The 13,776-nt window shown below is 40.6% G+C and overlaps 1 protein-coding gene across 1 annotated transcript in view; it reads left to right on the forward strand.

The window, feature by feature from the left end:
* The window catches only part of LOC123397097, a 30,669-nt gene that overhangs the window by 14,392 nt on the left and 2,501 nt on the right, over window positions 1-13,776 (forward strand). Inside the window, exon 2 of the mRNA XM_045091780.1 lies at window positions 13,314-13,348. Coding sequence (XP_044947715.1) covers window positions 13,314-13,348 — 35 coding nt within the window. The remainder of the gene's footprint in view (window positions 1-13,313; window positions 13,349-13,776) is intronic.

The raw sequence follows: 13,776 nt of genomic DNA on the forward strand, positions 1-13,776 counted from the left end.
TCTTTTGTTGAAACAAACACTTCTAGAGATTTTAGCGCTAAGTATGGACTTGACTCTGAGATAGTAGCTTCTCTATGTGAATCTTTTGTTGCTCATGTTGATCTTCCTAAATAGAAGTGGTTTAAGTATCATCCTCCTATAGAAATCAACATAGTTAAACCCAATCTAGTTGAAGAGAAAGCCATTGCCTTTAGTGATCCTATTGTTCCTTGTGCCTACGCTGAGAAACCACCTTACCCTGCTAGGAAAAAGGATTATTCTAAAGCTCCAACTGTGATACATTAGACCACTTGCACCCCCCGAGGAAATTAGAGTTGAACCTAGTGTTGCTATTATCAAAGATCTCTTAGCCGAAGACATAGATGGGCATGTTATCAAATTCTGTGAGGACTCCGCTAGAATAGCTAAACCTCACGTGAAAGACAAATACGGACCTGTAGTTGGCTTGCCCGTTGTTTGTGTCAAGATAGGAGATCACTGTTACCATGGTTTATGTGATATGGGTGCTAGTGTTAGTGCAATACCCCGTTCCCTATATGATGAAATCAAAGATGAGATTGCACCTGCTGAGTTAGAACCCATTGATGTCACTATTACGCTAGCTAATAGAGACACTATATGTCCCCTGGGAATTGTGAGAGACGTAGAAGTCCTGTGTGGTAAGACGAAGTATCCTACTGATTTCCTCGTCCTTGCTACTGCACAAGATAGCTTCTGCCCCATCATATTTGGTAGACCCTTTCTCAACACTGTCAATGCTCACATTGATTGCATTAAACAGACTGTCACTGTTAGTTTCGAGGGTGTGTCTCATGAATTTAACTTCTCCAAGTTTGGAAGACAACCCCATGAAAAAGAGTTGTCTGGTAGGGATGAAATCATTGCTCTTGCCTCTATTGTCGTACCTCCTATGGATCATTTAGAGCAATATCTGCTTGAGCATGAAAATGATATGCATATGGAGGAAAGAGATGAGATAGATAAAATTGTCTTAGAACAATATCCTATTCTCAAGAATAATCTGCCTGTTGAATTGCTTGGGGATCCTCCCCCACCAAAGGGTGATCCTGTGTTCGAGCTAAAACAGTTACTAGATACTCTTAAGTATGCCTATCTTGATGAGAAGGAGATATATCCTGTTATTATTAGTGCTCACCTCTCGAATCACGAAGAGAAGAAGTTATTAAAAACTTTGAGGAATCACGGTGTTGCTATTGGATAGACTCTTGATGATCTTAAGGGTATTAGTCCCACTCTATGTCAGCACAAGATTAAAACCAATCCTGATTCTAAGCCAGTTGTTGATCATCAACGGAGACTAAATCCGAGGTTGAAAGAGGTCATGAGAAAAGAAATATTGAAGCTTCTGGAAGCAGGAATCATTTATCCTGTTGCTCATAGTGATTGGGTAAGTCCAGTACATTGCGTACCTAAGAAGGGAGGTATCACCGTCGTCCCTAATGATAAGGATGAACTAATCCCGTAGAGGATTATTACTGGCTATAGGATGGTGATAGACTTCCGGAAACTGAACAAGGCAACCAGGAAGGACCATTATCCTTTGTCGTTTATCAACCAGATGCTAGAAAGGCTATCTAAACACACACACTTCTGCTTTCTAGACGGTTATTCAGGTTTCTCGCAAATACCTGTTGCACAATCTGATCAAGAGAAAACCACCTTCACATGCCCCTTCGGTACCTTCGCTTATAGACGCATGCCTTTTGGCTTGTGCAATGCACCTGCCACCTTTGAAAGATGTATGATGGCTATATTCTCTGACTTTTGTGAAAAGATTGTTGAGGTTTTCATGGATGATTTCTCCGTCTACGGTTCTTCCTTTGACGATTGCCTCAGCAACCTTGATCGAGTCTTACAGAGATGCAAAGATACCAACCTCGTCTTGAACTGGGGGAAGTGCCACTTCATGGTTAATGAAGGCATCATCTTAGGACACAAAATCTCTGAGAGAGGCATTGAAGTTGATAAGGCTAAGGTTGATGCAATTGAGAAAATGCCTTGCCCCACAGATATCAGAGGTATACGAAGTGTCCTTGGTCATGCTGGTTTCTATAGGAGGTTCATTAAAGACTTCTCTAAGATTTCTAGGCCTCTTACCAACCTCTTGCAGAAGGATGTTCCTTTTGTTTTGATGAGGATTGTGAGGAAGATTTTGAAATACTTAAGAAGGCCTTAATAACCGCACCTATTGTTCAACCACCTGATTGGAACTTGCCCTTTGAAATCATGTGCGATGCTAGTGATTATGCCGTTGGTGTTGTTCTAGGACAAAGAGTTGACAAGAAGTTGAATGTCACTCACTACGCTCGTAAAACTCTAGACAGTGCCCAAAGAAACCATGCCACTGCGGAGAAGGAGTTTTTAGCAGTCGTGTTTGCATGTGAAAAGTTCAGATCTTATATAGTTGACTCCAAAGTCACCATTCACTCTGATCATGCTGCTATTAAGTACCTCATGGAGAAGAAGGACGCTAAGCCTAGGCTAATCAGATGGGTTCTCCTGCTACAGGAATTTGATTTGCACGTTGTTGACCGAAAGGGTTATGATAACCCTGTAGCAGATAACTTGTCTAGGCTAGAGAATGCCCTTGATGACCCACGACCTATTGATGACAGCTTTCCTAATGAGCAATTGAATGTCATCCGCACTTCACATAGTGCACCGTGGTATGCTGATTACGCAAACTATATCATAGCGAAATACATACCACCCAGTTTCACCTACCAGCAAAAGAAGAAATTCTTCTTTGATTTGAGACACTACTTTTGGGATGATCCTCACCTTTATAAGGAAGGAGTAGATGGTGTTATTAGACGTTGTGTGCCTGAACATGAATAGGGACAGATCCTGCAGAAGTGTCATTCCGAGGCCTACGAAAGACACCATGCTGGAGACAGAACTGCTCATAAGGTATTGCAATCAGGTTTCTATTGGCCCACTCTCTTCAAGGATGCATGTAAGTTTGTCTTGTCTTGTGACGAATGTCAAAGAATAGGGAACATTAGCAAACGTCAGGAAATGCATATGAACTATTCACTGGTCATTGAACCATTTGATGTCTGGGGCTTTGATTATATGGGACCCTTCCCGAGTTCCAATGGGTACACTCACATCTTAGTTGCTGTGGACTACGTCATTAAGTGGGTAGAGGCTATCCCCACTAAAAATGCTGATGACCACACCTCTATTAAGATGCTTAAAGAAGTCATTTTCCCAAGATTTGGAGTCCCTAGATATCTGATGACTGATGGCGGTTCACACTTCATTCATGGTGTTTTTCGCAAGATGCTCACTAAGTATGATGTCAACCACATAGTTGCATCTCCTTATCATCCTCAGTCTAGTGGTCAAGTGGAGTTGAGTCATAGGGAGATCAAGTTGATCTTACAAAAGACCGTTAATAGATCTCGAAAGAATTGGTCTAGCAAACTTGACGATGCACTATGGGCTTATAGGACTGCTTATAAGAATCCCATCTGCATGTCGCCGTATAAAATGGTTTACGGTAAGGCCTGTCATTTACCTGTTGAGCTGAAACACAAAGCTTATTGGGCAATCAAAGAGCTCAACTTTGATTTCAAACTTGCCGGTGAGAAGCGGTTCTTTGATATCAGCTCATTAGATGAATGGAGGGGCCAGGCATATGAGAATGCCAAGTTGTTCAAGGAAAAGGTTAAGAGATGGCACGACAAAAGAATACAAAAACGAGAGTTCAATGTAGGTGACTATGTCCTACTATACAATTCTCGTTTAAGATTCTTCGCAGGCAAGATCCTCTCTAAATGGGAAGGTCCCCACGTTGTCGAGGAAGTATATCGTTCCGGTGCCATCAAAATCAATAACACGGACAGCAATTTTTCTAGAGTGGTAAATGGGCAAAGAATCAAGCATTATATCTCTGGTACTCCCATAAATGTTGAGACCAATATCATCAATATCATAACTCGAGAGGAGTACATAAGGGATGTTTATCAACCTGTTTCAGACCCTAAAAACCAAGAGGTATTTGTTTCGGTAAGTAATTGGACTCTAAAACTTTTCCAATAGGAAATTTTCTCTGTTTTGGAATTTATGGAAAATTAGAAAAATAAAAAGCAGTCCGGAGAGCGCACGAGGCGGCCACAAGCTTGGTTGTCGTGGCCTCCCCCCTGGTCACGACAACATGGCTTGTGGGCAGCTCGTGTGCCTCCCGGACTCCGTTTTCTTGCGGAGCACTCCTTCTGGTCCAGAAAAAAATCATTATATATACGCCCGAGGGTTTTGATCTCCGTATCGCGCAGTTTTCCTCTATTTTCGTTTCAAGCTTGTTTCTGTCGCAGATCTAGACCATCATGACTTCCCCAAAAGCTCCTAAGGACAAGATCTTCGAGAAGGTCATCAATCCCGACCTCAGGGAAGTGCTGAAACACCCTCAATCTATTAAGATGAGTGAGGGGATGTTGCACATCCGTGATGTTGAGGGGCCTAAGAAGACTGGAAGCATGGATACGAGGCTCGAAGCAATGGAGCAACAAGTCTTCAAGCGCCAAGGGATGGTGGAGCGTGGACTCAACGCCAACCACATGATGATCACGGAGTTCACCAGCAATCACAAGATGGATGCCATTGACATTGGGAAGCACCTCTCCAGGCTCTATGACAGGGTTGATCAACTCCAGGGCCACATCTATGACCTGCAGAACCAAAACTGTGAGTATGAGTATAGATTTAAATCAATACGGTTGGCTGCAGATTTGAGGATTCCGGCGACTCGTTCATCCTGCCATGATGGAGCACCTATGCCTTGGAAGACGGAGGATCGGACTACTTCAACAACAACAACACCATAACCACCAAAGGAAGATAACTAAGCATTGGTATGGGCAATCCCCTTGGCTTATGCCAAGCTTGGGGGAGTTGCCGTGGTATCGTATGACCTTTATATCTTTTTCTTTTACCTTTGTTTTAGTTCTTTCCTTTTCAGTTTTTATTTCTTCTCTTAGTTGAGTAAGTCTTTAGTGTTTAGTTTGAGTCTTTTGCCCTGTGTCTCCCCCGATGTATTCGAGCTTGCGAGCTATATAATAAAGAGTATCTTAGTTAAGGGCTTTGCTTTGTGGCGTGATCAAAAGTATGAAAAGAACGATAGCATGAAAGATCATGAGATGATCTTATGGAAAGTGATAGCTTCACATATAACAAATATGATGATTGAAACTTGTTCAGAGTAGACCAACATAGACCTCAGTCATTGTTGCAATTAATAAGAAGTAATAAGGAAAGAGAGGTTCACATATAAATATATCATCTTAGACACTTTCTATAATTGTGAGCACTCACCAAACTATTACATGCCTAGAAGTAGATGTTGGACAAGGAAGACAACACAATGAATTGTGTTTGTTTGGTTCCAAACAATGTTATATGATTAGAGATCCCTTAGCATGTGACGATTGCTTCCACCTCATATTACCCAAAACTCCCGCACCAAGTAGAGATACTACTTGTGCATCCATAAACCTTCAACCCAGTTTTGCCATGAGTGTCCACCATACCTACCTATGGATTGAATAAGATCCCTCAAGTAAGTTGTCATCGGTGCAAGCAATAAAAATTGCTCTCTAATATGTATGATCTATTAGTGTGTGGAAAATAAGCTTTGTACGAACCTGTGATGAGGAAAACATAAAAGAGACAGACTGCATAATAAAGTTCTTTATCACAGGAGGCAATATAAAGTGACGTTCCTCCGCACTAAGAGGACACACATCCAAACCTCAAAAGCGCATGACAACCTCTGCTTCCCTATGCGAAGGGCCTATCTTGTACTTTTACTTTTTGCCCTTGTAAGAGTCATGGTGATCTTCACCAATTCCTTATTTAGCCTTTTTCTTGGTGAACGTCATATGCTTGGGAAAGATCTATATTCATATATCAACTTGGAGTTGAATACTTATGCTTTATTATTGTTGACTTTACCCTTGAGGTAAATGGTTGGGAGGCAAACTATAAGCCCCTATCTTTCTCTGTGTCCAACTGAAACTTCGATACCATGAGTACCACGTGAGTTGTAACAATTGTGGAAAACAAAAGAGATGATTGAGTATGTGGATTTGCCTTACAAGCTCTTATTGGACTCTTTCTGATAGTATGATAAATTGCAATTGCTTCAATGATTTTGGACGGTTGTTGGCCACTTCTCGGTAAGGTTTTTGTCTCATACTTTGCTTTGTGAAGGAATTGTTACTTTCCCATAAGAATCTCTATGATGTATTGTTGTTCTATGTGTGATCATGATGCTCTCATGTCCGTATTTTGTTTTATCAACACCTTCATCCCTGAACATGTGGACATGTTTTGGGTCTTGGTTTTCGCTTGAGGACAAGCGAGGCCTAAGCTTGGGGGAGTTGATACGTCCATTTTGCATCATGCTTACACGTTGATATTTATCGCTTTATGGACTGTTATTATACTTTGTGGAACCTTACTTATGCATTTTCTCTCTTTTTGGCAAGGTTTATTTGAAGAGGGAGAATACTGGCAGCTGGAATTCTGGACTGGAAAAGGAGCAAGTCTGAGTCCTCTATTCTGCGCAACTCCAAATGCCCTGAAAATCAACGTGGATTTTTTTGGATTTTATAAAAAATACTGGGCGAAAGAAGTGTCAGAGGGGAGCAACCAGGGGCCCACAAGCCTGGTTGTTGCGGCCTACCCCCTGGCCGCGGCAACAGGGCTTGTGGGCACCCTGGTGGGCCACTCCCCCCTCTTTTGCTATATGAAGGGTTTCGTCCGGAAAAAAATCAGGGTGGAGCTTTTTCGTGGTTTCTCCGCCGCCACGAGGCGGAACTTGAGCAGATCCAATCTAGAGCTCCGGCAGGATGATCCTGCCGGGGAAACTTCCCTCCCGGAGGGGGAAATCGTCGCCATCGTCATCACCAACACTCCTCTCATTGAAGGGGAGGCATCTCCATCAATATCTTCATCAGTATCATCTCCTCTCCAAACCCTAGTTCATCTCTTCTAACCAATCTCCGTCTCGCGACTCCGATTGGTACTTGTAAGGTTGCTAGTAGTGTTGATTACTCTTTGTAGTTGATGCTAGTTGGATTACTTGGTGGAAGAGTTTATGTTGAGATCCTTGATGCTATTCATTACACCTCTGATCATGATTATGATTATGCTTTGTGAGTAGTTACTTTTGTTCCTGAGGACATGAGATAAGTCATGCTAATAATAGTCATGTGAATTTGATATTCGTTCGGTATTTTGATATGTTGTATGTTGTTTTTCCTCTAGTGGTGTTATGTGAACGTCGACTACATAACACTTCACCATATTTGGGCCTAGAGGAAGGCATTGGGGAGTAGTAAGTAGATGATGGGTTGCTAGAGTGATAGAAGCTTAAACCCGAGTCTATGTGTTGCTTCGTAAGGGGCTGATTTGGATCCACTAGTTTAATGCTATGGTTAGACGTTGTCTTAATTCTTCTTTCGTAGTTGCGGATGCTTGCGAGAGGGGTTAATCATAAGTGGGAAGCTTGTCCAAGTAAGGGCAGTACCCAAGCGCCGGTCCACCCACATATCAAACTATCAAAGTAACGAACGCGAATCATATGAACATGATGAAACTGGCATGACAGAAATTCCCGTGTGTCCTGGGGAGCGTTTTTCCTCTTATAAGACTTTGTTCAGGCTTGTCCCTTGCTACAAAAGGGATTGGGCCACTTGCTGCACCGTTGCTACTACTTGTTACTTGTTACTTTTCGCTTGCTACGTTTCACCTCACTAAACCATCACTTGTTACCGCTACTTTCAGTGCTTGCAGTTATTACCTTGCTGAAAACCGTTTATCAGAACCTTCTCCTCCTCATTGGGTTCGACACTCTTACTTATCGAAAGGACTACGATTGATCCCCTATACTTGTGGGTCATCACCCTGCTGAGATAGATCACCACCAACCTCCGGAGCGCCGTCACGCTGCCGGAGAACTCATCTACCTCTCTGTCTCTCTTTTTCTGGATCAAGAAGGCCGAGATCATCATCGAGCTGTACGTGTGCTGAACGCGGAGGTGCCGTCTATTCGGCACTAGATTGGAACAGATCGTGAGATGGATCGCAAGATGGTTCATGCAACGGATCGCGAGACGGATCGTGGGACGGATCGCGGGACGGTTCACGGGGCGGATCGAGGGATGTGAGGACGTTCCACTACATCAACCACGTTTCTTAACGCTTCTGCTGTGCGGTCTACAAGGGTACGTAGATCGGAAATATCCTCTCGTAGATGAACATCACCATGATAGGTATTGCGTGTGCGTAGGAAAATTTTTGTTTCCCATGCGATGTTCCCCATCACAAACACCCCATGGTGTTCACGCCAGGTGATCTTGTGTGGCTACATCTTCGTAAGGACCGCTTCCCATCGAATGCAAGTCCTATTTACTTCCCCGAGCGGACGGGCCTTTCAAGGTGTTGGCACACTACAACAACAATGCCTACAAGGTCAACATTCCACGTGACAAGTACTACGTGAGCGACACATTCAACATCAAGGACCTATCTCCTTTCCATGGTGATGGAGAACTTGATCCGAGGACGGATCTCTCCAAGGGGGGAGATGATACGGAGCATCCCTTGATCATCCCCATGGAAACACCACCAACACTTCAAGCTACAAGTGCTCCCATGCCGAGAGCCCGCGCACGTGCCATTGAAACCGAGGTGACATCTCTCTTTGCTCACCTATAGTTTGATCCACTCGAGACATGGTCACTACCTCAAACGGAGACGCTCTGCATACTCAAGTGCTATGAAGGAGGCCAAGGACTTATCACGAAGGAACAAGGAGAAGAAGAAGAAGTTGAAGCTGCACCTCCCAGCGCCCGGACGACCGAGACTGGTCGGACGTCCTAGCCGTCCTAGCCACCGGACGTCCGTGCCAACCCGGACGATCGACGCATGGATTCGCCTAAGTCCTACCCCCCAAGCGACTTGACGTATGAAGCCGCCTGGAATTACGATGCCACCACATGAGAAGATATAACCCAAAAATCCAACCCAGTCGGACGACCAATAGGCTCCGGACAGCCGACACCGATGCTCCTGAACCAGATTCCTCAGAAGACCGGACGTCATCGGACGTCCGAGCCCCTCTGGGCCGTTGGACGATCGACGCCTCTCGGACGTTAGGACCTTGTCTACGCACAAGCTGTTGGGCCACAGACCATGTATCACTCAATTGTGCCTTGGACTATAAATAGGCCTCCTCCCCCTCCTCTCTAGGGTTAGCTATGATTTGACAGAATTTTGTTGAGCTTAGCTCCATCACTATCCTCCCTCCCCATGGAGATGCCCTCCATGTGAAGAAGATCCATAGTGATACCAAGGTCCCTAATCTAGGGAAGATCCCCTCGTGGATACAAGGCCCCTCTCGTAGGGAAGACTATCTTTACGTGTATCCTTTTGTTGACCTTGAATCATGTATCCCCATGTGTTTATGTGGATCTAGTGGGTGTTTGATTGATGATTGTTCTTGAGTTCTTGCGTTTCTCTTGATTTTCACTCTCTTCCCCCTCCAAATGTGAAAAGATCGACAACCGTGGGTGTGCCCCGTATCAACGCTCCTAGGGTTTGTGGGCCCCTCGAGCCTCTTCTCATTGAATTATCAATTTTTTTTCTTTAGTCTAGAAATCCCACCTCACCCTGGGCATTTGGGTACCCGAACCCGAACCGAACCGAATTACCCGAATTGTCGGGTAATTCAGGTATCGGGCAAGGGTTCGGTTCTCATTTCTTGACTATTCGGTTTTCGGGTTAGGGTTCGGGTTCTAGTGTGGAAAACCCAAAATACCCATACTATCCAAATTATTCATACTGTCCAAAATTTTCATGCTATTATTACACAAATAACTTGTTACCCATACTAACTAAAATACCCATATTATCAAAAATACCCATACTATCCGAGTTATTCATATCAAAAGTTGATGTATGCTCCGAATATTTTGGGTATTTTGGGTATCCGAATTACCCGAACCGAAATTTTGGGTAATTTGGGTTCGGGTATTTTTTTTGACAGAAACAATTTTGGTTCTCATTTTCGAATACCCGAATTACCCATAAACCGAACTACCCAAACCGAAATAACCAAAATACCCGTATGCCCAGGCTGAATCCCACCCCAATAACATCTGAAAATGGCACAGACGTAAACTTAAACTTACCCACACACCATTCCCAAAATCACGGAATCCACAATCCTCCTCACCGGAACGACTAATATTCCCATCCCAAATTGAATGGAGGAACTAGGTAAAAGTGAAAACAAAGGGGAAAATCAAGATGAATTATTTTTTTAAAAAAATTGTCATTTTTTAAAAATCAATGATTTTTTTTTAAGTTTGTGACCCTTTTTTTTCAAATCCGTGAACGCATTTAAAGTTTGTGTTCTCAAAGTTAATGATGTTTTTTTGAATTCACGGATTTATCAACCTTTTTTTTGTTTTCTCAACAAAAGCGTCCGATTCTCTTCGCCTCGTGGTGGGCCGGTCCATACGAGCAGCCACCTCGGGCAGAAGCACCAACCGTTAGCGCAGGTTGGTGGCACCTCCTATATGATGCGTTGTGCGTCAAGTTGCTTCCCTTTCGCACATAGGCGTGTCCCTAGCGTGCTTCATGGGCTGCGAACGCGTTTCTGCAGTTTCGTCTGTAGTTTTGAACAGTTAGCGATACTGAAATTTATTCACAAATTAAAAAAAATGTTCATATTTTCAAAACTTATTCATATATTTCAGAACGGTTATCACGATTTCAAAAATGCAACATGTTTTCAAATACTGGAACACTGTTTCAAATTTTTGTAAATTGTTTTGAAAAAACCGAAACATTTATATATAAATTCGAGAACATTTTTTTAAATTCCAGAGGATGTTTCAAATTATGGAACATTTTTTGAAAATTTAGGAACATTTTTTTCAAATTACGAAACATTTTTTCAAATTCCGGAATATTTTCCAAAATTCTAAAAAAAAAATCAAATTCAGGAATAATTTTTCAAATTTCAGCATATTTTTAAATTCTAGAATTGTTTTTCAAATTCCAAGACATTTGTCAAATTCCGAAACATTTTTTTGAAATTTGAAATTATTTTCTTAAATTCCGGAACATTTCTTCAAATTCAGGAACATTATTTTTTTCAAACTTTGGAACATTTTTTCAAATTCCGACACATTTTTCGAAAATACAGAATTATTTTCAAAATCAAGAACACTTTTTGAAAATCTAAAACATTTTACAAAAACGAGAACATTTTTTTGAAAATCCAGAACAGTTTTTTGGAAAGTAAGAACATTTTTCGAATTTGAAGAACATTTTTTGAAAACAAGAATGTTTTCTAAAACAGAAGCAAAAAAAGAACAGAAAGGAAAAAAGAAAAAAAGAAAAAATAACCGGTTCAAGGAACTTTCTAGAAAATTGCCAAAACCAAAAAAAACATGTAGAACCGAAACGCTCGAGCACTTATATGGCCCAGTTTGTCGCGCCCCTAGGCAACGTTTGCGCGACTATTTGAGGCAAAGAGTGTCAAATAGGATTTTCCCAGGTTGGTTCTTCTATTTAACGCAATCTGCATCAAAGCCACGACGCACAATGACGAGCACGACTGGGCCAACCCATCAGAGGCTACCGCGAGCAGCCATTGTAAGCCAACTTCGGGATTGTAGCGCGGAAACCTGCAAAAATATGAGCTTGCTTCAATTCAATCACAGGGAGCTCCGGGGCCTTAAGCGCCGGCTAGGACAACCGGCGCCCGCGCGCCATGCAAATTGGGTCGGCCTAGTTTTAGGGCCGAATTTTCTATAAAAAGTTAGAAAAACAAATGTGAACACAAAAAGTTCATAAAGGCGAAAAATGGTTCATAAAATTTGAAAGAAAAGTTAATGAATTTGAAAAATTTCACTGTGATATAAAAAAAAGTTCAAATGTTTTGAAAAAGTCCACTGTTTTTTAAAATTAGTTCATGAATTTGAAAAATGTTCATAGATTTTAACAAAAAAGTTAATGAAATTTGAAAAAAAATCATCCATTTTGGGAAAAAGTTCAATGACTTTGACAAAAAAGTTCATCAAGTTTAAAAGAATTTGATCGATTTTGAAAAAAGTTCATATATTTGAAGAAAATATTCGTCAATATTGAAAAAAGTTCATTTTTTTATAAAAAGAGTCCATTGGATCTGTAAAAAGTTCATTGAGTTCGGGAAAACTTCATAAAATTTGAAAACAAACTTTGTGGAATTTGAAAAAAAAAGTTCATTGAATTGGATTTTTTCACTGAATTTGAAAATTTTCAATAATTTCAAAATAATGTGAATGAATTTGGTAAAAAACCATCGAATGAGGAAGAACGAAAAATAAAACAGAAAACAGAAAAACGAGAAAGAAAACAGAAAAAAATGAAAAACAAAAAAAACGAAAGAAAAGATGATAAGTTAGGAAAATGATGACAATAAGCGCAACAGGTTTTCTTGGCGGGGTGCTTACCACAGTTCGCCGTGAACAGGTTTTCCTGTGTTCGAATCCCTTCTCTACGGGCACGCACCCGTTTGCAAAATTGCACTGTAATGGGAGCTACTGACCGACCCTAGCAATGAATAACCGTGAGGCCCTAAGAACTAAAAGGCAGCGGCAAATCTGAAACTTTTAAAATTTTGAACGATTTTTTGTTTTGTTTCCAAAGAGGTATATTTTTAGAAACACAAACACTTTTCAAGTCCGTGATTTTTTAGAAAACTCAACTAGTTAAAAAAGAGACTTATTGAATCTGTGAACAAGGTTTGAAATTTTTAAAAACGGTGTTTTTTTTTGCACTTTAAAAGTACGCGACAGGCGAAACAAATGGGCCAAGCCAGGCTAAGGCGGTTGCAGGCATCCGTTTGCAAAATTGCATTGTAAAGGGAGCTACTGACTCCGCGAGGCCCTAAGAACTAAAAGGCAGCGGCAAATCTGAACTTTTAAAAAATTTAACAGATTTTTTGCTTTTCAAAGAGGAATATTTTTAGAAACGCCAACACTTTTCAAGCACGTGATTTTTTTTAGAAAACTCGACTAGTTAAAAAAAAGAGACTTATTGAATCTGTGAACAAGGTTTGAAATTTTAAACAAATTTCTAAAACTTGATTTTTTAAAAGGTAACATTTTTTCAGAAAGAGGAACGTTTGCAAAATTTCATAAAGAAATTTAGAAATGTGAACAAATTTTTTAGTTTCCAAACAAATTTTGAAAATTAGAACATTTTTTGTATTTGTGAATTTTTTTTAACAGGAACAATTTTTGCAATGCATGAACATTGTTGGAATGTTTGAACAAAATTTAAAACTTTTAAGTCTTCTTTTGCAAAAGATAACATTTTCATATCTCATTTAATTTGAACATGTGTGGATTTGTTTTGAACACGAACAATTTTTGGTAATATAATTTACTTTCATGTTTATAGAAACTCAAAAAAGTACAAATGTTTTTCAAAACACGAACACTTTTCACAATTTGTGAAACAATTATGAAAAACTCAACCATTATAGAAATAGATGAACTATTTTTAGAAATGGGAACACCTTTTGAAACTATTAATTGTTTTGTAAATTTGAACAGTTTTCTGATAATTATGAATATTCTAAATTAGGTTTTTATGAAAATGATGAAAATTTTGCAAAATGTTTTTCTATATGTTTTTTCAAAATTCTGAAATCAAAGTTAACAAGGCGAACATTAAACTCTCAAACAAAAT

The sequence above is a fragment of the Hordeum vulgare genome, chromosome 1H (genome assembly GCF_904849725.1).
Source record: "Hordeum vulgare subsp. vulgare chromosome 1H, MorexV3_pseudomolecules_assembly, whole genome shotgun sequence".
Lineage (NCBI taxonomy): Eukaryota > Viridiplantae > Streptophyta > Magnoliopsida > Poales > Poaceae > Hordeum > Hordeum vulgare.